The following is a 25,382-nucleotide window of genomic DNA, read 5'->3' as shown; positions in this document are numbered from 1 at the left end:
CAATTTGCACTACAAGATGCGGAATTTTAAACAATTCGAGTCGCAAAAAATAGGCTAGTATTTAGCTAGAGCAGGGGTTCTAAAATTTTTTTTGACGTCGCGTAAACCACGATAGGCTAAAATTTTCACAAAAATACGTCATAAATTGACGTCACAAAGCAAATAAACTTAAATTTGTTGATTTCGGTCTAAAAATGTGAAGGTGAAAAGTCTAAATACAATCAGTGCAAAACCGTTTTGTTTTTAATTAAACTGCTTTCTTTGAAAAAATTGATTACTTTTTAAATATACACTAATATTTCGATTAGGCTTTCATGGACCCATAAAACTAATTCACGTACCCCAATGGGGTCCATGGACCCAGTCTAAGAACCCCTGAGCTAGAGCCTCACAAAGGGAGGAAACAACTATCCGCAAGAACCACGACAAGGACGCGTAACGTTGTAGCAACGCTCGAACGGATTCTCAACAGGAGGAACAGCTTCCACCGTGCACTCCCTCTTCCGAAGAAGAGTCCCCGATCCTCCGCAAGAGGCGGAACACTCTCCATCCTCCCACGGAGCCCATGAGACGCATCCCGATAAGGAACATCGCTCCCTCTTGCTCGGAGGGCCAAACTTGGAGCAATCGGAGGTCCTCACTCGCTGCCCGTTCAGTCCACGACAGCTCCTCCATCTTCTTCGCGTTCCACTCCCGCAGATGCTGCTGCAGCGTGTCCATGGCAACCAGGCCGTGTACTCCGCCGGACACGGTTCGTGACCACAGACTTCGATTACGTTGAAGCAGGAGAGGTCGGTGAGCGGCTTGGTGAGGGGACGGACTTCTCCTGTTCCGTTGCAGATCCTTCTCTTGTGTCTTCTACCTCCTCCTCCGCACTCGCGACTGCACTTGAGCCCGCTCCAGGAAGTCCACGAGTCGCACACGTCCGTGTTGCAAGCCCTGCTCCGGATGTAAGGAGACTCATCATCAGGGTCCAAATTGTCTCTGTTCCCGCAAAGCTTCTCATCAACCTTCTTTCCTCTTGAGTAACAATACCTCTTACTCACAGATCTTCCAGGTCCGCAAGTTCTTGTGCAAGCGCTGTAGGAAGACCAGGGCGACCATATGGTGAGGCACTTGCCAAGACACGGAACTTGCTCGGTCGAGCACTTTGCGATCGCGTTGTTTGTAACGGCCACAACGTTCTGGCCAACCAGGCCGAACTTGCACTGGCGACGCTTCACCATAATGCCCGGCTCTCCACAGCCTGAGCTACACACCCCGCTCCATTGAGACCAAGTCAAACAAAGGTCCAAGTTACAAGGAGCATTGTGTACAGCTCCGTCGTCGGAAAACTCGTCGGACAGAATCAGTTTCTTAACGGCCTGGCTGCAAAACTTGGGCTCCACCGTAGTGGAATTGAACAGACACTCTCTGCTCCTGATTCGTGATCCGGGAGAACAGCTGGCACTGCAGGACGACCATTGTGACCATTTTGACCACTCTGGCACGCACTCGGGGATGCAAACCTTGGTGGTTGCGAAACAGTCTTCCGGCATCCCCGGGAAGGTTGTTTTCAAATCGCTGCCAATCACCCGAGTAATTTGATTCAGCAAGCAGCCACGTTCCCGTTTGAGAGAGCCTTTGACGCCGCAAACACCTGTACAGTTGCCGTCCTTCCAACCCATCCAGCTGCTGCAGAAGATCACGTTACATGGGCTAACTTCGTCCGATTCCCCTTCGGTACATCGCGTTTTGTCAGCAAGTTCTCCCTTTAAGAAGCACGAACGCGAGCGATTTCGTATTGAAGGTCCGCATCTTTTACCACACGCCGACCAGGCACCCCACGGGCCCCAGGAACCGGGGCAAGGGGGTCCGACACAGGGGGTTTTAATCTGGTAGCATACGGGATCGGTTTGGTGGTGTACGGTCTGTTTCTTGCAGGTCCTCAAAGTCCAACTGAGTCCCTCTTCCTCACATTCGCCATCACACGCCACCGCCAAAGCCCAGTCGCTCCAGACTCTGCACAAGTGGTCGTTGCACCTTGCGTCTTCCATGCTCGCTCCTTCACACTCGTCGTTATCAATGACGTCACCAAACTCGGTGGCGCACTGACGCCGTCGTGACGTCACTCCGACGCTGCAGCTCTGCGAGCAAGGCGACCAGGCGCCCCAATCGTTCCAGGAAGGCGGACAAGTTGGCGGACCCTCGCAAGGCAGTTGTGTGAAGTAGCAAGATTCCTCGTGATTGCCTAAATTTAGGTAAACAACATCGCCAGCCTCGTTTACCACCGAGCAGTTTCGCGAGCGCGTTTGGAGGCCTTTGCCTCGGCAAGGAGCGTTACAGTCTTCCTTCAAGCACCACTCGTTCCAGCTGGGGCAGAGCTCCTGGTTGCAGAGTCGCACATCAGTAGCGTTGCTGGCATCGTCTTCGCGGTAACAACGCGACAAGTCCTCGTGAATTTCGCCTTTAACTATGCAGTCCCGAGTCCTCGTGTTGTTTGAAGGCCCGCACCTTTCTTGACATTCGCTCCACTCGCTCCATTCGCTCCAGTCTCCCTTGCAGAGGTCGCCTTTGCACGACTTGAACTTTGTATTACAAGCCTCCTGCGCCTCTACGAACTCTCCAGGAGTAGCACACGACCTCACGTACATCTCTTGTCCGTCTTCCTCGCAGAGAGCGTCGCATTGCGCCGTAATTTCCCAATCTCCCCACTCCAAGCACAAGTCCTCGTTACAGAGCTTAACATCTGTGGAAGAGCCTTCGCATCCGGGGGTAAGCACGTCTCCAAACTCGGACAAACAGGGGCGATCGCGGACCGCCATTCCGCGAGAACACGATTCAGAGCAAGTTGACCAGCTGCCGTACTCTCCCCATCTCGGTGGACATGTAGGTGGCCCTTGGCACTCTATATGAATGCTATAGCAGGTTTGATCGTGTGCACTTAAGTCGGCGGTGGCTTCGTCCAAGCACCTTCGCCTTCTGTTCTGAATGCCTTTTCCTCTGCAAGGCGCGTCGCATTCTAGAAGGTTCCACTCCGCCCAGTTCCTACACAGCCGTTCGTTGCAAGAAGACGTTTCCATGTTCGCGATGTTGCCTTCCGACTGGCAACGCGTCAAGTCGTCAGTGGCTTCTCCCTTGAAAAGACACCGTCTTCTCCTGCTCATTGTCGAGGGTCCGCAGATGTCGGAGCACCTCGACCAAGATCCCCACTCCTCCCAATCCCCGGTACATCTTCTTCCACTGCAAGGCAACGACCTCTCGAAGCAGTCGATGTTGCTCTCAACGAAATCGACCGGATCAAGGCACTTCCTTTCGGCTTTGTGCGTGCCGTTCTGCTCACAAGGAGCACTACATTCGCCCACGAGGTGATACTTACCCCACGCCAGACACAAGTCGGTGTTGCAAGCCTCAGTGTCCACTTCCTCGCCGTCGCAGCGGCTCACAACCTTGCCCCTGTCATCTGTGCAAGCGCGGCTCCGTATACGCTCGCCTTTGGTGCAGGATTCGGAACACACAGACCAGTTGCCCCATGCGCTCCAACTTGGAGGACATATAGGAGCTCCTTCGCATTTAACCCGTTCCGAGAAGCAGCTGAGCTGGTGGACAAGAAGGTCGTCTGCTTCTGCAAATTCCACGCTCAAACAGGGTCGATGCCTGGTCTGGAGGCCTTCGTCTCTACAGGGAGCATCACAGTCGTCAGCCAGGCGCCATTCGCCCCAGTTGCGACACATGAACTCGTTACAGCTAATCGTCTCTAAGTTTGTCGTGTCGCGAAGTGAGTGACATCGCGTTAAGTCTTTAGTGCTCTCTCCCTCAAAAACACACTTCCGCGTCCTGTTCATGAACGAGGGTCCACAGGAGCTGGAGCAATCCGACCAGGTGCTCCAGAGATCCCATTGTCCCATGCAGCGAGGTCCGATGCAAGGTATCCTCTTCACATTGCAGTCAGCGTTGGTTTCGAGAAACCCGACTGGATCTTTACAGATACGCTCCGACCTCCTCATACCTTCCATCTCACACTTTGCTTCACACTCTCCAACTGCGAACCAATCTCCCCAATCCAAGCACAAATTACTGTTGCAGATCTCAGATTCTGTACTGTTGCCTTGGCAGCTATCAGCTGGTCCTCCATCGTCGTCGACACACGATCTTCTTCTGCTCCGTTCTCCGACGGTGCACTTATGAGAGCATGAGGACCAAGGACCCCATTCATCCCAAGCAGGGGGGCAGGTGGGTTCCCCAACGCAAGGGACTCGCAGCGTGAAGCAACTTTCTCTGTGTAAATCTGGCAGTGGTTCGCTTAAGAATGAGTCCAGACATAGTCGCGATCTGGTTTCCAATCCATCTCCTCTGCACGGAGCGTTGCAATCATCCATTAGAACCCAGTCTGCCCAAGTCTTGCACGTATTATCATTGCAGGAGGCGGTTTCCGTATCGCTTCCAAGGCAACGCGTGACGTCATCAGTCGTGGCGCCGCGGAAAATGCATTGGCGCCTCCGAGTGGCCAACGACGGTCCGCATGGGTCCTGACAGTCTGACCACGCGCCCCATGAGTCCCAAGCGCCCATGCACCTCTCTCCGTCGCAAGAGACCAACTTCGCGCCGCATTTGTCTTCAACAGCTAGTTCAGGCGAGTTTAGACAGTTTCTGGTCATATTTTGCCAGCCATTCTCCTCACAGCTCGCGTTACAATCGGCTGAAGTTTCCCAGTCGCTCAGCCGAGCGCACAAGTCCACATTGCAGCCTTGCGTTTCCTCAAAGTCGCCCAGGCACTCGTCCACCACGCTTCCAGTGTCGTTTGTACAAACGCGCAACCTCGTCTGAGCTCCGATTATGCAGGACTCGCTGCATTGCGACCAAGAGCCCCACTCCTGCCATGAAGGCGGACAAACAGGCGAACCCTTGCAATCCACCGGGACGCTGTAACAAGACTCGTCGTGGAGCGACAGATCCTCGGGTTCGTACTCTTCGTCTAGGCATTGTCGTGCACTTGTTTGTGTTCCGTTTCCCCTACAAGGGGCGTCACAGTCGTTTTGAAGTTGCCACTCGCCCCATCGCTTGCACAAGAACTGGTTGCATTTTGTGCGGTCGATATTTGAATCCTGCTCGTTCAGCTGACAGCGAGTCATATCGTCGGTGGAGCTTCCGTCGAACATACACTTTCGAGTCCTGTGTACAACCGAAGGCTCACATTTGCTATCACAGCTGGACCAAGGGCTCCAGTCATCCCAGGCGCCCATACAACGCCCGCCTTTACAAGGGGTAAACTTTCTGTCACATTGCGTGTTGGTTGTTTTAAATCCCGGGGGACTAAGACATCTTCTCTCTGATCTCTGCTCGCCGTCCTCCTCGCATCCGGCCGAGCAACTTCCAACCTCTTCCCACCCACTCCACTCTTGGCACAGTTCCAAGTTGCAGTCTTCAGTTTCCGTGGCAACGCCGTCGCATCCTCCGACCACAATGTCCCCGGTATCGTTAAAGCAACTCCGGGAGCGAATCCGGTTCCCAGGCGAGCAGGACTCAGAACACGATCCCCAACTTCCCCAATTTTTCCAGGCAGGCGGACACACAGGACTGCCGGAGCACATCACTTGCTCCCGGAAACAGGACGCTTGATTGACATAAACAACTGCTAATCGTGTCGCGTTTAGGTTAAAGCAAGGTCTCAATCTCGTCTGGATCCCTGTTTCTTTACAAGAAGCATCGCAGTCGTCCTCCAGCATCCAATCTCCCCACTCTTCGCACATCTGCTCGTTGCAGGGAGCTGATTCCACGTTGGCCACGATGCCCTCTCTATGGCAACGAGTCGTGTCCACGGTGGGCTCGCCTCGGAAGAGACACTCCCGGTTCCGCTTCTTGGTGGAACGGCTGCAGGAATCGGAGCACTCCGACCAAGAGCTCCACTTGTTCCAGTCGCCTAGGCAACGCTCGCCGCGGCAAGGAAGAGATGACGTGTTGCAGAGCGGGTCCTCTGTTGCCAAGCCAACGGGATTAAGGCAGGATCGCCAGAGCTCTTCAGCTCCGACTTCCTCGCAATTTGCCACGCACTCTCCAGTGGTCTCCCAAGCTCCCCATTCTTCGCAAAGATCAGCGTTGCAGCTCTCCGTTTCCGATTCGGCGCCCGGACACTCTCTAGCATCCACCACAGAGGAACTGTCGTTCAAACAAGCCCGGTTCCTCTGCCGCGATCCGATTGTGCAAGTTTCAGAGCACTCTGACCAGCTTTCCCACCTCGACCAGGCTGGTGGACAAATAGCCGCCCCCTCGCAGTAAACCAGTTCTTTGTAGCAGAATTCTTGATGCACTGAGAGCAGTGAATCGTCGTCTAAACACGCCCTTGATCTCATTTCTAGCCCCATGTCTCTGCAAGAAGCGTTACAGTTGCCTTCAAGCGCCCATTCGCCCCAGTTTTTACATAATTGTTCATTGCAAGTTGCGCTTTCCGCGTCACTTGCCTCTCCTTCCTCGAAGCAGCGCGTCAAGTCGTCAGTTTCTTCTCCTTGAAACAAGCACCGCCGACTCCGATTCTTCATCGAAGGCGCGCAAGAGTCTTGACACTCGGACCAGCTGTTCCAATCGCTCCAGTCTCCCATACAACGGCTTCCCATGCACACAGAAAAGTTGGTGCCACACCGCGCTCCATCGTCAATAAAACCTGAAGGATTCAGACACGGTCGCTCCGTTCTTTGCACTCCTTCTTCTTCGCACTTCGCCTCGCATCCTTCTACGAGTTCCCAATTTCCCCATTCGTGGCACATGTCGTCGTTGCAGTCTTCTGTGTCAATCGCTCCTCCTGCGCATCCGGACGCAAGGAAGCCAAAGTCGTCCTCGCAAGATCTCACCCTGGTTCTCTTCCCTTTTGCGCAGGTCTCAGAGCAGAATGACCACTCGCCCCACTTTGACCACGCTGGTGGACAAGTAGGTTCACCAAGGCACGCTACAGTATTTGTGTAGCATTGCGCTGGATGCAGCTCGCCAATGTCGGTTGCAAGTTCGTCCAGACAAGTTCGCCACTCTGTTTGGTTTCCAGTTCCGCGACAAGGGGCGTTACAATCATCCTGCAGGTTCCATTCTCCCCAGTTGGCGCACATCATCATATTGCATCCTTCATTTTCAACGTCTCCTGCTTCATCGTCCATCTGACAACGCGAAAGATCGCCAGTCGTTTCTCCATTAAACACACAGGAACGACTCCGGTTGGTCTGCGAAGGTCCACAGGGGTCAGGGCATTCGGACCAAGCGCCCCACTCGCCCCAATCCCCCATACAACGCCCGCTGAGACACGACACATACTTGGTTGAGCAGCTAGGGTCACTTGCAATCAAATCAACAGGCTCCAGGCAAGAGCGTTGCGTTTGCTGAAAGCCGTACTCTTCACAGCTGGCGTTGCAAGGCCCTGAGTCTTCCCATGGAGCCCAAAGGACACATAGCTCGCTGTTACAGACCGTGGTCTCATTATACAAGCCTGAACACTCGTTCACAGATTCATCGTCGTCGTTAAAGCACAAGCGCGTTCGCGTCTTTAATCCCTGCGTGCATTCTTCGGAGCATGAAGTCCATTCTTCCCAACCACCCCACGCGGATGGACACCGCGGCTCCCCGTCGCAAGGAACCTCGACTCTGTAGCAAGAAGCTTCATGGTAGTCCTCAAGAAGAATGAATTGAGGATTAGCTTCCAGGCACGGTCGCGATCTCTTCTGATTCCCGGTTCCTCTGCACGGAGCGTCGCAATCGTCTCCCGAAGTCCAATTTCCCCAGGAGGAGCAAAGATGCTCGTTGCAGGGGGCAACCTCCTCTGAAGAATCCCCCTCTTCTCGCTCGCAGCGGGAAAAGTCCTCCGTCGCGTTTCCTCGGAAGATGCAGCGCCTCACTCGGTTCATGGACGAAGGCCCGCACGGATCCTTGCAGTCCGACCAGTTGCTCCAGTTCTCCCATTCGCCCATGCACCTACTCCCATTGCACGGCACTCTTCTTGAAAAGCACTCCGCACTGGTTGGCACAAAATCGTCAGGCTCCGCGCAGTTCCTCTGCGAATCCTGCAGTCCGCTTTCTTCACAGTCGGCGTCGCATTGTGACGTCAACTGCCAGTCGTTCCACGTTACGCACAGGTCTGTATTGCACAGCTGCGTCTCATCCGGGTGACCAGGGCATTCATCCACCTCTTTCCCATCTTCATCAACGCACGTTCTGATCCTCCTCCGGCTTCCCTGCTGGCAGGAAGAAGAGCAGGAGGACCACTCTTCCCAAGGTCTCCAGGCAGGTGGACATTTCGGCAGACCGTCGCAGGAGACCTGACTCGTGTAACAGAAAGGCGTATGAGCGATTGTGACGTCAATAATAGCGGCGTCCAAACATGGGCGGGATCTCGTCTGATTTCCGAAATCCCTGCAAGGAGCATCGCAATCGTCCTCCAATATCCAGCTACCCCACAATGAGCACAACTCAATGTTGCACTGCTTGATGTCCACCTTGCTCACACTTCCGTTTTCCAAACAGCGAGAAATGTCCTCTGTTGCGTTTCCCTGGAAGATACATTGGCGACTACGGCTTGTAGTCGAAGGTCCACAGGGATCCTTGCAATCTGACCAATCTCCCCAAGCGCTCCAAGACCCCAAGCATCTCGCCCCAGTGCATGGTTCACGTCTTGTGTTGCACTCACTTGCAATAGGCTCCAAGTTGGATGGATTCAGGCATTTCCTCATCGAGAGCTGCGTGCCTTCTTGTTCACAAACAGCAAAGCAATCACCGGAAACCTCCCAGGCTCCCCATTCCACACAAAGATCGCTGTTGCAGTTTTCCGTTTGGTTGTAGCCTCCATCACAGCCGTCAGCTACCTCCCCGTCGTCGCTGTAGCAATTCCTTGCCCTGGATCTGATTCCTTGCTTACATGTTTGACTACAAGATGTCCACTCCGACCAATCTCCAAACTCCGGAGGACACACGGGATCCCCTTGGCATTGTTTTGAGGTTCTGAAACAAGACAAGTCGTGGAAGTCGGACAAGGTATCGTCTCCGCTGTTTGCGTCCATACAAGACCTTAACAAGGTTTGAATACCAGTGCCTTTACAAGGGGCGGTGCAATCATCCTGGGGCATCCATTCGCCCCAGTTTTCACACATACGTTCGTTACAAGCAGTGCTCTGCTCGTTGGAGTCGTTTGCGGTTTTATGACATCGCGTTAAGTCGTCAGTCGCTCCACCCTTGAACACACACTGCCTGGTTCTGCTGGTTGTGGAAGGACTGCATGAACTAGGACAATTAGACCAAGGCGCCCACTCGCTCCAATCGCCCATACAACGTGCACCGGTACATAATTCAAGCTTGGCATTGCAAGATATATCGGCACTGAAAAAATCGGATGGATCGATGCAAGTTCTCTCCATACTTTGGACTCCATCTTCTTCACACTCTGAATCACATTCACCGATTGTAAACCACTTGGACCACTGCAAGCATGAACCGACGTTGCAAGGCTCCGTTTGTTCCGCTCCCCCTGGGCAAGCATCTTTAGCTTCATCACCATTTTCGGCAACGCATACTCTCTTTCGTCTCCTCATCCCGACTGTACAGCTCTCCGAGCAGGAAGACCAACTTTCCCAGTCGCTCCAGGCAGGAGGACACGTCGGGGGACCATCACATGGGACTTGAAGGGAGTAACAACTTAAGCTGTGCTCTTCGGCGACTGCGGTTTGATTCTGATTCAAGCATCTCCTGGTGCGAGTCCGATTCCCAGATCCTCTGCAAGGAGCGTTACAGTCGTTTTCCAGTCGCCATTCAGCCCATGATTCACACATCTTATCGTTGCATATCTTCGTTTCTTCTTTTACGGAGCGCTTGCAGCGTGAAGGATCCACCGAGACCCCGTTAATGATGCAGATGCGAGTTCTGGTCATAAAAGAAGGTCCACACTCCTCTTTGCAAGAGCTCCAGGATCCCCACGTGTCTGAGTCGATGCGACATACTTCGCCGTCGCAGGAGGAAATCTTCGTGTGACACGCGTTCTCTTCACCAACGAATCCAGAAGGATTGATGCAGGTCCTCTTGGAGCTTTGTGACCCAGTTTCGTTGCAAAGAGCATCACAGTCGTCTTGTATCTGCCAATCGCTCCACTCAACGCACAGGTCGCTGTTGCATTCCTCCGCTTCGGAAGACTTTCCTCCACAACCAGTCCTTTCTTTGTCATCCGCATCCGAACATCTTCTGCTCCTGAATCTCATCCCACGTTCGCAGGATCCTGAGCATTGGGACCACGCTCCCCAATCGCTCCAGTTAGGAAGACACAATCCGGAACAATCGGAGGTGACATTGTAGCAGGAGGAATCGTGCTCCTCCATAGAAACATCCCGATCAGAGCAATTCCGGGTGCTGATCTTCTTTCCACACACGCACTCCTCTTCTTTCCAGTTTACCCACTTGGGACACAGCATCTCGTTGCACTTCCTCTCATCCGTCTCTTCATACGAAGGCGGAAGTCCTTCATTCTCGCAATCTTTGCATTCGGGATCAATGTCTGAAATGTCACAAAAAGCTGTTGCGTACAACAAGAACGCGATTGTAACGGCCATATATTAAAAACTAAAATATTTTAAAGCAAGCAGTTCAGTAAAACGTTAATAATTTTAGAAACATGGTAACCGTCGATATCGTTTTCTATGTGCATGAATCTACACCAGGGGTGTCCAACATGAGGCATGCGTGCCAAATGTGGCACGCGACCTAATAAAAAATGGCACGCAAGCCCCCGCAAAAAAGAAAATTCAAAAAAGCTAAATTTGTTATACAGCATATTGTCATTGTTTATTCACAATACAAAACAACAAACAATTACTTCTGATATTATAACACTATACTGTTTTTATTTTTTGTATAAAAGCGCTTTGTAATATAACAAAACAAAAATAGTTTCTAAACTTTGGCACGGGAAGAATTTATAAGATACAAATTGGCACGTCGGCATGTTAGAGTTGGACACCCCAGATCTACACAGATACCACTTTGGTATCAGAAGAGTACCGATAATACCACTTGGCATCAGGTATAATATTCGATGCGGTAATATCGTGCATCCCTAGGTAGAAATACAGGCTTACCTGCCGCCTCTTCCAGCTCGCATCTTCTAACCCTTCTCTGCATCCCGGGTGAGCAGGACTCGGAGCACTTGCTCCACAGAGTCCAGGAGGACCAATCGCCAAGGATGCAACCTCCGGGATCGATGCAGTCCATCGTCTCCGTGGCCGAGCCGGAGCAACTCTGGACTCCCGTGTATTCAGCATCTCTGAAGACACATTTTTACGCATATAATTAAAGCGGGGTTAACTCCTGATTTTAAATGAACGTCAAGCATAGACACAGACCTGGCAACTAAATAATTCTAGCTTTTAGATCCAAAGAATTTAAGCAAATGCGACTAATCATATTTCTAATCTAATTTTCAAATTGCTTGTGTTCTCTAATTATTTAGTTATAATCTAATTTGGATATTACCAAAATAGTCTTTCAGGCGAAACAGAGTATTTGAATTATTACTTTTTGATCGGAACAACTTAATTGTAGGTGATTTGTACAGTCTGAAAAGCATATGCTACTCGAAAATTTACGAAAATTAAAATGATTTAATTCCATTCTTTTTTTTAAAAAAAGCTGTTTTATTTGTTCAAGGTACCGTAAAATAAGTCAAATTATTTTGCCCAAAGACTTAAGTTTAGCCATTAGAGAACGGTGACTTGATTTTACGTAAGGTAAGTCATTGACTTAATTCATCACAACACTGGTAAGTAACGTAGTACACACTTAAACCGTTAGAGTCGCGGTTGCAACAACTATGTCATCAACCAATGCAATGTAACTAGCCTATGAATATTGACACACCAAGTCAATTGGAGGTCATAGCATACCTTGAGGTACAGTCTCTTCTCCTCAGCCTTTTTCCACCAAGGGGGGTTCCCCTTTCGGCAGGCATGCAATCGGACCAGGTTTGCCAGTTGCTCCAACTTGACTTCGATTTTTCGTCTGTGAAACACATAAAGTATAGACTTTAACTTTTACAGCCCACGAATTCTAAAGGCGTTTGAAACATAAAATACATTTATCTTGCGATATGAATCTACACTAAGTGCAGAGAAAAGTGAACCCTCCCGTATTGTACAACAGCCAGTTTTCTAATCAGATTTTTCCATAGGAGTTTGCAGTTCCCTAGCACTAGTTTAATCTTAATCACAGAACGTGTAAACAGAACCGTTTGTTTTTCAACATTCACACAAATGAATATTATTTTAATAAAAACGCTACTTCGCTTCGTCACGATATGAAATGGAACAAATAATTGTACGGTTTCGCCATGATACACAATTGCACGTTAAACACCTGTTTCTTTACAGTTTGTAATAGATTCAAACCATTTTAGTCTAATAACAAGAACAGAAATCTAGTGATCTAACTCACCAGTACCTTTGCTCCTGGTGGAAGGCTCACGCTTCGTCAAGGCAGGCATTGAGCATACTGACTCTGGACGCTCGTGCAAAGCGAACTCCGGATCCCAGCAGCATCGCATTTTGACGCAGTCCTCTCTGAAAAACGCACAAAAAGTATGTTAACTTTTTTCGTGATCGTTTGTCAATGGTGTCTCGCAAAGCACGGTTACTTTCGCCACTTGTAAAACCCTAAAATACAAAGTATTGCTCGGTTGCAGTTCAACTCGACTATGATTCCAATCTGTGTACCCAAGTCTAAGAGCATTCACAGAAACAGAAATAAATAAATATTCTGAAGTAAGTTAATAAAATAATAATATTAATTTAATCGCAAAATAATCTCGAAAAGCTAGCAATTCAGGTCAGACACATTAACCAGAATCCTTCATTCGAATTAAGATATACTGACGATGCCTTAGTTGGCGAAATACATATATATCTTTTAAGATCTGGTTAATGTGTGTGACCTGAATTGCTAGCTTTGCTAGATTATTTTGCGATTAAATTAATATTATTATTTTATCAGGAATTAAGGTCGACATTTATCTTGCAAGGGTCAAGGTGATTTCCATTATTCACATATTCAGTGCAACATTAGTTTAATCGTTTTGATTTAAGTGTGTTCCAACGCTGCCAGTTGTTGATCGTTTATCGATATCGTAAGATCCAAAATAAACAACTATGTTGAAATAATTTTTTTTAATCGCTTTTTGGATCGATTCTGAATAAAGTTTATTTCGCGAATTGCTTTCCGCGAGTTTTCTAAACAAAATAGTCATTAATTTTAGGCCTGGAACATACTTTTTTGTTTCGAACGACCAATCCGCGGGCAAGTGTATTTGATTTTGAATAAATTTATCCAAATTCGCTCTCCTTACTGATTAAGACAAATCTATGCCACCCCGATACTTCTGAATCAAAACTTATCTTGCCCACCATCTAGCGGTTCTAATTTACTCACCTAGTAACGTTTTTTTCGCCGCAGGGTAGCGCAGAAGAGTTAATGGTGCTGCACATAAGTTGCATGTCGATGTCCTCGATAATCACCTCGACGTGGGTTCTAATCCAATAGTTGGCCAGAAAGGCCTGATCGGATAACGGCTTATCTAAAATACAGTTAGTTAAGTGAACGTTGAAAATGTAAAACAATCGGAGAGAATAGGTTGCCCAAACGTTAGTTTACAATTACAATTACCAGAGGAGCTGTTTTTAATTAATATTATGCCAGGTAACAACAATTGCTAAATAATCCCTTTTTGGGCAATGTACATATGGTAGGCCCAAGATTGATGCGCCAATAGTTGGGTTTTACATTTGATTTTGCTGTTTGATTTGGAGCGAATATTACAGCAGTAGGTATGGCTTTTTGTGAACGCTTCGAGTAAATATTTACTCCAGATATACTATACCTATACAACCTCTGGCTAGTATATAGTTGGCCTAACTTACAAAAAATACGAACACGTAGGTACATTGTAAAAATACTGCAAAAGCACATTGAAATGTGACTATTTAAAGTTTACCAGATATAGTTGAGCCATGTCCAGGCGTCCCAGTTGTCTCTCCAGTTTGCTGAAATCGTGAGGTTCCAGCCACACAAACTCCGTCGATCCAACAGCAAGACTGCTCCATGCAAAGGTTTCTGCGAAGATCAGAAGAACTTAGTGATAGTTAATCTTTTCTGATGCGCTCGCGGAAAAATTACTCTAAGGCTGGCAACGGAGTGGCGCAATACAAGGCAGCTCCAGTCTATTTGGGGCTTTGTTTTGTTATAGGAAGGTTTAGTGTCTTGCAATGTGTAAATCAAGTCATGTAACAAGTATACGTCACTAGTAGATTTTCGTCCATGGGAGTTTATTCAGACGACTGATGCCTCATCAACAATCACGACCGCCATATCCGGTATACCAAGTATATCATTACTCTGGACAAATAAGCGAACTGGATAAAACTGAAATGAGTTGACAACTTTGTTAATACAAAATGTTTATTAGCGTCGGCAAGCCTAAATAACTTTTATAATGTGCTATTTTCTACTAACGTCAGTTTGGTATTGGACAGAGACCCCGTTAAAACGCCTCTGTTAAACGATTTTATGGCCAAGCGATGTGTACAAAAGGGTTGACAAACAGCGAATGGTTCAACCAACTCACATCACGTAACAAGCTACTGTGCTGACCGTTAGTACTGGACACCGGACGTTACACTATTCTTGTGAGATTGCCATTCTGTTATAAACTGATAGACGTTTAATACCGGTATATGCTGTGGCGAAGCTGTTGGGCACGCAACTTTACTATTGGAGTCGGATTTAATCTAAACGTTTACCAGAATCAGCCCTCGCAAACCCAGTTTAGCCATACAGTCCATTGATGCCGCCCTCTTAAACTATACCCATTGAATAACACCTAAACTTTAAATCAGACTTGCCTTTTACTGGCTTGGCAGGAGCCCGAAGCATTGACGTGTGCTGGACACTCAAGTATCACGGTAAAGTTTCCGTAGTTGTAGTGAGTGAGCGGTGATGAGTTTTGTTCCGGATGTGTGTCCACCTGGACCTCCTTCGAACCTCCTTCTTCCAAGTATGAGGTAGAAGATGAAGATTGAGCCTGCTTCTCCAACTCTCTGATCACAGCATCTAGGTGAAAAAAAAATGATATTTTAGAATATTTCTCTTTGGAATGCTATAAATCTTAATTTAGAAAGAACTAGGAGCTTTAACTTAATGAGGACGTTTGTAATTTGTATAGTTTGGTTTGTTGGTAAACACTTGCTCACACGTAGAATGGTATTTGACAATGGTTTAGTTTGCCCAAATGTATGAGCCTAAAACTCGCTGTATTGCTCTGTCGGTGACCAAGAGATAAAATCTCTCAAGTTTTATGTTAAATATTTTTACTTTGAAGCTTAGTTGGAAAAGCAATGAAAATCCTTCAGGCGTTATTCGACTCCCAGAAAAGTTTCCAGTGGGAAGATCAGTAAAGTTCGTTATCACAAGCATAAGTTTAAATCCCAAGAATGCTTTATTAGACGCGACTGTCTTTAGTTAACACCCAAGTTAGTTTAAAATACAGCGGGCATAAGTTCGAATCTCGCGCACGGTACTTGACCGCCTACCACATGTTGAAAACTCTGAACAAACATATTTCCATCAAACATCTCCAATCCGCAATATGAAGTGCTTTACGCAGTATAGAGTTCAAATTAAATGAAAATTCAAATAAAGTTTAAATCCACGGGCAAGAGATCCAATTTTTCACAAGTTACTTGGTAGAAGACTGAACGAACGCCCATACCTACATGCTAAAAGTACTCTGAACAAGCATCCGCCTTTCAAGGCAAAGTGCCTTCCCTATCACTATAAATTGCACGAGTGAAGCCACTATCAGTGGATTAGTCTGCATCTGATTTGGCGCGCTGAAATCTAGCGTGCCGGGCATTTTAGGTGAAAGTTTGTTGGTATCGAATCTAGGACAACTGCTGACCTTAGGAGATAAGAACGTACACGAAAGATAGGCTCACACAACCAGCACTTTGTAGGTTTTTAGTGTACAATTTAGATTTAGCCTACTTACAATGGGTCGAACATTTATATATGCAAGTGACACAGCAAAGCTTCCTATCTTTATGAGTGAGAGATTTAGCATTAAAGGCCGTGTGATTATTTTCATACCGATGTTGTATACTTCTTGTTGAAATTGCTCAGTATTTTTACATTCCAAAACGTACATAGCGTTGTTAGTTTCTTTCTAATGCTATTATGATGCAGTCGATATCAATTGTACCGTGTCACGTATCAGGAATAAATCTAATTCACCTAAATTGTTGTGCTGTGTCTCTTATTATTTTGGAGCAAAGTGCAGAGCTTAGATGTCGGACTCGAAGGAGTCTGACTTGGTCTGACGCTTACATTTTATGGATTTTTTTTAACTTCGTATAATAACACATTCCTTTTTAGAGGGTGTGATGACTACATAAATAAACACCAAGGTACTCGCGTTATATACGCGGTCTGACGAAAATGTACGAAAATATTCTAACAGGACGATCCAAAAGAGCCACAAAGCTTAAAATGAAAATACGAAGAACATGTCAACTCAGAATACTGAAGTTACGCCGAAACAGCTCATCATTTTTTACGAAAACAGGAAATTAACAAGGAAAATTTGCTGTCAGGAAATTACCTTACTGGATCACCGTTGTTGCACACGTTTGTGTGTGTGTGTTTTAGTTTATGATATTACCTTTTCGGATTCTAAAGTTTGGCGTTGTTTCATTGACGTGCTCTTGTACTACCTGCATTTGCCCCCAAAAAATAAAAAAAGGCAAAGTTTAGTAATAGTTACGTACCGACTTGAGTTTGGTTGTTGACTGCTTTTGAAACAGTTTGGAAGCAGACCGGATTTCCTAAAGCTGGATTCCAACAGCACCCTAGCTGGGAGCACTGGGCTCTGCAAAAAACAATATTATCGTTCACTGGTCAATATTATCATTCAGTGCTCAGCCAAAGGACATATTAACCCACACACATTATTTGCTGCGTCCATTACCAAGTTATTTTAACTTTTAAATGTGTTATTTATTTTACATTGGAATACCCTAATTAATAGCTTTTCAGTAAATAAGCTACATTATTATATTTTAAACCTGAATGTGTCTATATATTGCAGATAAATTATTGCAACTTAGTGTGCTTTGCTAAGCTAACCTCACAAGATACAAAGGGTAAAACTATTTTAAGCTTTGAACAATCCCGCTGGCAAGAATATCGACACAAATATGTTTATTAAACAACTTTCTCTTCCGTTTAAACGCAAAACCCTTTGTCAACATTAATGCATTAGTTTGGGTTTACGTTTTTAAGTTACAAAAGCAAAGTGTCCAAAGGCTCCTGTTAGCATTTTGCAAACCTCCGATTGCCTTGACTTAACTTGTTTGATGTTGAGTTCAGTTTTCAAATTTTATAGAAAATTTGTCTAAAACCCATTCTAACAGATTAAAATTTCAAGAGATAAGTCGAAGGATTTATTTTGGGAGTTTGACAAAATGCTTGACGAAACAATCTGAAACTTTAAAATTAGTTAAGAATCCGACTAACTTAGCAGTTCTCAACAAGTGGGTCATGGCTCACTGGTGGGCCATGGGAGCATTTTGAGTGGGCCACAGACCAATTTAAAAAAAGGTAGATTTACTGAAGAATTTAGTTTCATTTGTGTCACTATACCTAATTTTACAGAAATAATGGCATGAGGAGGATTTGAGAAAGAATGTAAATTTATTGTTCAGCAGCAAGTATCTTACTAATGCACGGTTATGAAATAATCTGTTTTAAAACATGTTCGGCAGTTTTTTGTTCTAAACGTATTTATAGTTGTTGTTTTTCATAAACATTAGAATTTTTGTGCAACGAAAATGGGCCACGAAAGAAAAAAGGTTAAGAACCACTGGACTAACTTGTCTATGCCGATTGGTCCGCAAGCTGTTCTGTAGTTGTTAACGGGACAATGCAGGAGTGTTATTTCCTTCTTGTTCGGGTCAAAAACCATCTTATCATCGGCCGCTGTGTCCCAGTATATTCCTCCATTCTTGTTAGTGCCTAAAATCACGCCTGATGGGTCATCCCTTGGGGCGATTGGCGAAGGAACCATTTCTGTAAAAAGGTTATTACCTGATCATGGAATTACACTTTTTTTAAGGTAAACGCATAATGAAAACAAAGACAAGTTTGAAAAAAACATTTACCCCGTTCTTTTGATGAAGCCTATAAACACTTGGGGTGCCCAAACTATGGCACATTTTAACCATTATAGCAAATGGCGCACACCGCTCAAGGAAGAAAAAAAAAAACATATGTCTTATTGACAAGGGCGGATCTAAGGAGGGGTCACGTGGCCATGCTACCCAAACTGATATTTCCTATTGTAACGCTCCGTGTTAATCCAATTAGGTTTCTAGGATTTCTTAGCCCATTTTGGTAAAATCCTTTTAGCCCAAAGGCCTCGTGTGTCATACCGGTACCCTCGAAAAAAGGTTTTGGCAACTTAAATAATTATATAAAGGCGTTTTGGGCTTTGCGCGACTTATAACATCGCTGTAACTTTTTTTAGCATCTTAATTGAAGCAAAAATAATGGGTGCACTAAAAACAAAAAGTAGCAAAAACGATAGATCAAAAATTGCCCAAGCTATCATTAAAAAAGAGCAAATTAAATAAACTAGACATGGTGCAAAAAATGTGCATAATGTAAAAGGGAATGGTCGTATTTCAAAATCCATACGAATATAAGTTGTTTCAAACCTGTTTTGCCGCTGTAGCAGTATGGAAACATCCGGCCGTCGTAGCAGCATCCTAGACCCTCGCACATTGCTTGACCCGACGACCAGTAACCACAAGGCTTTCGTTTCCAAACCTTCATGGCGCAGCGAACACAAGACTCTGTTGACAATTATTCTACAGTTAGCAAAAAGACTCGAATTATTTTTCTAAAAAAATTTGGAAACCTTCTGTTTGGATGCAAAAAGCATGGAAGGGTTAAGAATAAAAGCAGTTTAAAAATATTTAAAAAAAACTTTAAAAAAAGGTTTTTTTTTTCTAAGAAAATTGGGAAACATTTTGTTTGGATGCAAAAATCAAGGGAGTTTTAAGAATGGCAGCAGTTTAAAATTTTTCTTATGTAACTTATAAAAAGACCGAGTTAGATTTAACGTCAAAACCGACTAAAGTTGTTTTTTTCCACAGTATATTGGTCAGTGTCAAAATTGGTTCGAAAAACCACTAATAAAAAACTTTTAATCAAGGCTGCAAAGCTGGACTCGATCTCGAAATAAGGGACTCGGTTCATTTGTCTAGAGTTGAAATCGTTCCGAGTCTCGAGCCCGGCGTACGCAGCACCAAGCTTCAAAACCGATTCATAAAAGTGGCAAAACTCAATCAAAAAGTTCAGCTATTCATAAAGTCATAGTTTAGAAAACGAAGTAAAGTTTCGGTCAGATGCCCCCTTTATGAACGCATAAAAAATATTTAGAGCTGTCATTACAAAGTTCCGTCATAACAAGACGTTGAACACATTCTAGTCGCGGACAAACACAAAACTGAGAAAGGTCTTTGTGGGCCGCACAAAATGTTATCTGAGAACTGTGTTATTAAAATGTTAGAACAACTTTTAATCAGGCGGACCTCGGATCTTTTTTTCACTCAAAAGCGTGTTTAATTACATTTAAGGAGGCGGTGAAGTGTTGGCGCAAACAGGGTGGCCAGATGCTTGGTTTAAGATTAGGACATTGTTGAAATTTCGGACATTTTAGGACAAATACAAATTTAGCATTCACCTAGTGCGAGACTAACGGAAATCAATGGAGGTAACTTAGTGAGCTGCCAAAATTCCTTACAAATTTACAAAACGGTTAGTCGTTAACAGCAGTGCAACAATAAAGCTTTTTGTAAATTCGATTTCCTTTTGCCAAAACAGCAACACCACAATTTTATTACCGGAATTCTATGGATGTTTTGGAGAAGGTCACGTACGTAAAAAGTTAAGATATCACTAAAAGGTAGAAATACTCTGCCTGTAACCTATTGTAAACCTAGCAATAATTTTTTTGTTACATTGCCAAAAATTAAACGTGTTAAAAAATATATGACCAATATTTTTAAATGCGTTTCACGTTAACGGCAACGAAGCGCTGATCTATAGTTCAAAAGACAGCATCAAACGTAATCAAGTTGGACGTAGAAAGATCATTCGCGCGAAGCGCAAACATTTTTCGCACTTGCGTATAGTTAAAATAGTCAAAAATTAAGTATTTTATTTTTTTCAAGACTACATTAGAAGATCCGCACAAAACGTTAAAAAGATCCAGAACAGGATCGCGATCCGCCATTTGAACATGACCGGTATATACTATAGCAAGTACGAGCTTCTGAGCAACTTACGCTTCGGTCGATAGCAGGTCGTCTCATCGTCACCAGCTGAACGGTCGAAACAGCATTTTGAACGAAGGCAAGATTCCTCAGTCAATTTACCACCGGCCGAGCAGACCGTGCGCTCATCGGACGGAACATCGCAGCATCCTTCGACACCTGAACGAAAATCCTGGGTTGGTTTCTAATATCCGGAAACCTTCAGTACGGGGTAACTTCAAGTAAATCCTTTTGTTTTAATTTTCTTTTAAAAACGCTTAGGTATAATTGCCTAAACACTTTTCTTAACCAATAATGATTACTTTTAAAACTCACTTTTATTCAATAAAGTATTTCTTAAATATTTTTAGAATTAAATATTTTTTTAGGTTTGTTTAAATGTTTTATTTTTTTAGGTTTTGTTTAAACAATCGTATTTTCGCCGGTGTCCTTTTATCATAAAACTGTTACGGTACTTAAAAACACGGGTAAGTTTGCTTGTTAATCAGTAAAGAATATACTTTCAATGAAACGGTCATTGTGTTGCTAAGAATACTAAAACCCACTTTTATTTAATAAAGTATTTGTTAAATAGTTTAAGAACTTGAGTAACGTTTAGGTTTGTTTAAATATTGTTAAACTTGTTTTGCCGGTGTCCCTTTTTCATAAAACTGTAACGGTTAAAGCACTTTAAAAAACGGGTAAAGTTTGCTTTAAGAAACCCCAAAAATGCCAAACTGTAGTTTGGTGAAAAACGCTGCGTTTTAGATCGGCTTAGTGATTGTATATTCGCGTAAATATTGGTTGATCTTGCGATGAGAGATACGCGTATAGAAAGCAGAAAGATATGCCATGGTTACTGCCGACACTAATTGCGTAATGGGTCATAGCTTGCTAAAGGCCGAGCTTAAATAACTTCCATACATTAACATTGCGCAGAAGTCGAACACGGCACTATAGCTTTTACCTGCAAGTTGCAGACTGGCAGCACTTGTACTTTTGTGATATATTTATCGTGATATTTGTCAGTTCAACGTCACCACAGACAATGCTCCGGGAAATCGATTACATAATTATTTATGAAAAAGCTCTAGTTATTTATGAAAAAGCTCTAGTCTACCAACGATTAAACAAAAGAATGAAAGATCGCGGAAGAAATGAATTAAAATAAAAAAATAAAATAAAAAGAGGAAACAGAATAGGAAAGGTAAATATTGTGATTTGAAATTCCCCTTTCTCTGTATTTCGTTGTAACATCTGGCAATATCACACGTATAAAAAAAAATTGGGGTTTTACGCTCCTATTTTTTGTGTTTTTTAGTTTTGATTTAACGAAAATCAGGTGGCAATTATACAACGTAACAAAACGTTTTCCTAACACCATTTACAGCGAATAACGCACCAGTTTTCAAGGTCAACATGGGCTATAACTTAATAGTTTGCATAAAGGAGAATGTTACATTAAACAACATTTTGTTGTTTGCTAAAAACTGAGGACTACGGGTTGCATCTCTGTAGAAAGTTATTATGGAATCTGGGTTTGGTTCACCTATATGCCTTTAGCATGAGACTGTGCATTGCCGAACGAACATAAATTTATTCTTGAACACATTTTAGTATCCTGGGAAAAACGTTAAATAGAAACCAATCGTTTTAATTGAATTGGCGTGCTATTTTTATAACACGACAAAATCAAGTGACAAAACCAAAATACTACTATCCAGAACAAAAGCACTTTCTCACTCTCTGGGTGGGCGTTTGTGGATTCCGAACTTCCAGCTAGGACGAGAATCAGCGAATAAATACCAATCGCTGCTACGCGTCCAACTGACGAAAACATTATCAACCTAATCCCTGCAAAGTAAACCAGAATACTTTAGAAAGACTAGCTCAATATTGATTCTTTTGTCCAAAGTAGGAGCACGTTGATGTACGGGTTTATTGCCATTAGTATGAGTTATCGACCTACACTACGCAAATATCAACAACTAGAAATAACTATTAACATTGTGGATAGTTTGCATCAATATGATTCCAACAACAAATTTTCCACTCTAATCCTAGCTCGTACATAAACCGAACCATGCGTTACATAAAAAACAGTCTTTCGTTGCATAAAGCCGTCCATGCGTTTAAGAAAACCCACCATGCGTATATAAACCATGCGTGACGTTTGGGGCTTAACAAAACGGAAGTTTTTGGTTACCCGATACCAGATGTTTTGGACAAAAAGTATTGCAATTCGATCTAATACCAAATGACGTCACCACAATGATAAAAAAAATGAAATTGAAACGCTCAAAGGTGTTTTAACAACGGTATTAGGCTGAAATTTGTTTTAGCGTTCCGTTTAATTGCTAAAATTTCTAATTAGTTTGTGAAGGCTAAAATTCCTATTAATTGATAAAATTCCTAATTATTTTGGTGTCGGATCAGCGCCGATATCATTTAGCATCGGGTATCGGTTCAGATCCGATATTATTGGACATTCCTAAACACGTTTAATCGACAAGCTGAACTTGCCTTTCGAAGAACAGTATAGCTGTAGATTTTAAATGCTTTCAAAATATATTACCTTACTTTGCTTAATTGACAAGTTTCAGGCCGTTGAAACATCAATTAAAAACAAGCAAATACAAATTTTACTCGAATACAAGCAGAGATTTAATGACAACATCCAAATCGCTACAAAACTAGTTTGATACAGTTTAACCGCAAAAACGTAAACTATTAATTTTCAACACCTCTGTCATTCTAAAGATATACGCCGCATTGAAAGTGCAAACATACCATAAGCTTTAACAATTCCACGAAATAATATTTTAAAGTCGCCTTAAATTACGCAAGACTTATCCAGATTATATTGCCTGTCAAGTGAACTGGGATCTTCTAGATGCCGAGATTGCCTCTTAAGCGAGCTTTTGGCCTTGTAGTGTGAGATGAGGTTACGTTATTATCTTACATCTGCGCGACCGTCGATTCGCCGCGTTCTTGTTGCAAGTTTCAAAATACACTTGGCAACTAGAAAATACACTTTGCTGACGTTTAGCGGTGGGAAGAAAATCCCCGCGCATGACGCTATTATCGGGCTTCGGTAACATTTGCGCTACAGGAGCAGGAATAAAATACAAGGCTTTTTCGAAGAAAAAGTGCCTTTAAACCGCAATGCATCTTTGAGTCAGACCGGCGTAGGTGTCAAAAAAAGGTCACCACCTATAGATCAAGGCCAACTTGGAAAAGGAAATCGACATACAACGGGTTTTAGATAATTGCCGGTTTGTAGGAATTTACCAGAAAATTGTTTTTGGTCTAGAAAAAAATGAAACAAATTTATAATTGATCTTAAGACTGTTTATTTAATAAAACATGAAATCATTTCTTAAAATCTTTCAGAAATATATATTTCGCCTATAACGCACCGTAAGTTTCTTAATACAAAGTGTTTCGCTGTTTCAGCTTATATTTATAATTGATCTTAACAACAACAATCAATCTAAATGGACCGTGGACATTTCGATAAAAGGGCGTATCTTTATGGAATCCAAAACCAATGGCAACAGGTTTCTGCTTGTCGATCACTGTTTCGCTGACGCGTATATTAACAATAAAACTCAAAGTTTGAAAACCAGAGTATTGAATAAGGTACTGACGATTCCAGTATAGGCGAAATATATAATCTTTTTAAAAAAAAATGTCTGACCCTGATTTTACTCTGGTTTTTAAACTTTGAGTTTTATTGTTCATATTTGTGGACATTTCGAGGTACATATTAGTGGTCTAGAATTAGGTCTTAGCCCTTATATTTTGCTTTAATTTGAATTAATCTATCCAAACTAAATGGCCTTTTGAAGAACACGTGAATAGTTGTATACATAAAATAAAACTTGTCGAGATCATTCGAAGTAGGATTATTAGCAGAATTGATGATGCATTTTGCGTAACTATAGTATTCTGCTCTTTTTGAAAATTTTGTTAGATCTTTTTTATAACCTTTGTGGTTCTGTTTGGATCTTACGATATAGATAAAAGATCGACAAAAAGTGTTGGAACAGGCTTAGATCTCACAATAAACAATAAAAATAATAAAAATATGATTTTATCAATCAAATTGTCAAGAATACGTTTAATTACAGAGAGGAGTGTTTAAGCATGAGGTGTTTAATTCTGAAAACAAAAATAAAACAAAAGCTTTTCTCTTTCCGTGCCACCACGCGATCTATTTCGAGCGAAATGGTCAAATCTGGAATTTTAACAAATAATCTGAAATTGTCACAATATTTACGTGTAACCGCAACAAATGCCGCTGAAATATTTCGCGCAACGCTAAACCCGTCGTAAATCGTCGATTAAATAATCGCAAGGCAAGCTTTTCGATGAGAAAACAAAGAAATCGCTTCTTGGAGAGCAAACTTGACCTCGCAAACATTCCTGCCGGCTAATTTTGTGGCACGAACCGTGTTTGTTTGGCGACAGATAGAAAAGATAATGCTGCTAACCATCAGCGGACCGCAGCCTGTTCAACTTTTTTAATTGAAAAGCTGGACAGGCGAGATTATTTGCTGATTGACCGTTAGCTTTAGCAAGACCACAGCATCTATAAAACAACAAAATCAAAAATGGACAACACTGACACCTTGTAAGCTGGTAGAATAATTTTGGGGTAAATAAACTTAGCGAGTTTTAAATGAGAAATAAAATATTTGCCGAAAACGTTTGAACAATAAAGCATGTTGCTTTTTACGTCCATTTGGGCCGTTATTTTCACCAATAAACTTATGAACAGATCCGTATATAGTGTTTAAAATAAATATTGAAAACGGTGTGGGTATGCTCTTATGGTTATAAATAGGGATGCCAGTTAAAATGCTCAACAAATGCGAATTATTTTCTTGATTTTAACGGATCCTAAATTTTGCTCTGTTTTAGAACCTCCATAATATTTTTGCAAACAATAAAAAAGGTAAAATAAATAAAAAATCATGATGTGTGTTGCTTCAGCTTTATTAATTGATAAATTATGGCAAATTGCTA

The 25,382-nt window shown here is 43.6% G+C and overlaps 1 protein-coding gene across 1 annotated transcript; it reads right to left on the bottom strand.

Moving 5' to 3' along the window:
• Window positions 1–407: 407 nt before the first annotated feature.
• LOC146162626 (SCO-spondin-like) lies at window positions 408–22,191 on the bottom strand. The gene is made up of 12 exons (XM_083385251.1): window positions 22,095–22,191; window positions 20,385–20,531; window positions 18,750–18,887; window positions 17,907–18,102; window positions 16,803–16,903; window positions 14,890–15,090; window positions 13,976–14,094; window positions 13,414–13,538; window positions 12,424–12,548; window positions 11,877–11,991; window positions 11,073–11,257; window positions 408–10,492 (listed from the first exon to the last, which is right to left on the bottom strand). Exons 1-12 carry the CDS (start codon window positions 22,189–22,191, stop codon window positions 408–410), a joined length of 11,634 nt encoding a protein of 3,877 aa, XP_083241377.1.
• Window positions 22,192–25,382: the final 3,191 nt, after the last annotated feature.

Source organism: Ascidiella aspersa, chromosome 3, assembly GCF_963924565.1.
Source record: "Ascidiella aspersa chromosome 3, kaAscAspe10.2, whole genome shotgun sequence".
Lineage (NCBI taxonomy): Eukaryota > Metazoa > Chordata > Ascidiacea > Phlebobranchia > Ascidiidae > Ascidiella > Ascidiella aspersa.
The sequence above is the reverse complement of the archived record's forward strand: the minus strand, read 5'-3'. Positions and strand labels throughout refer to the sequence as shown.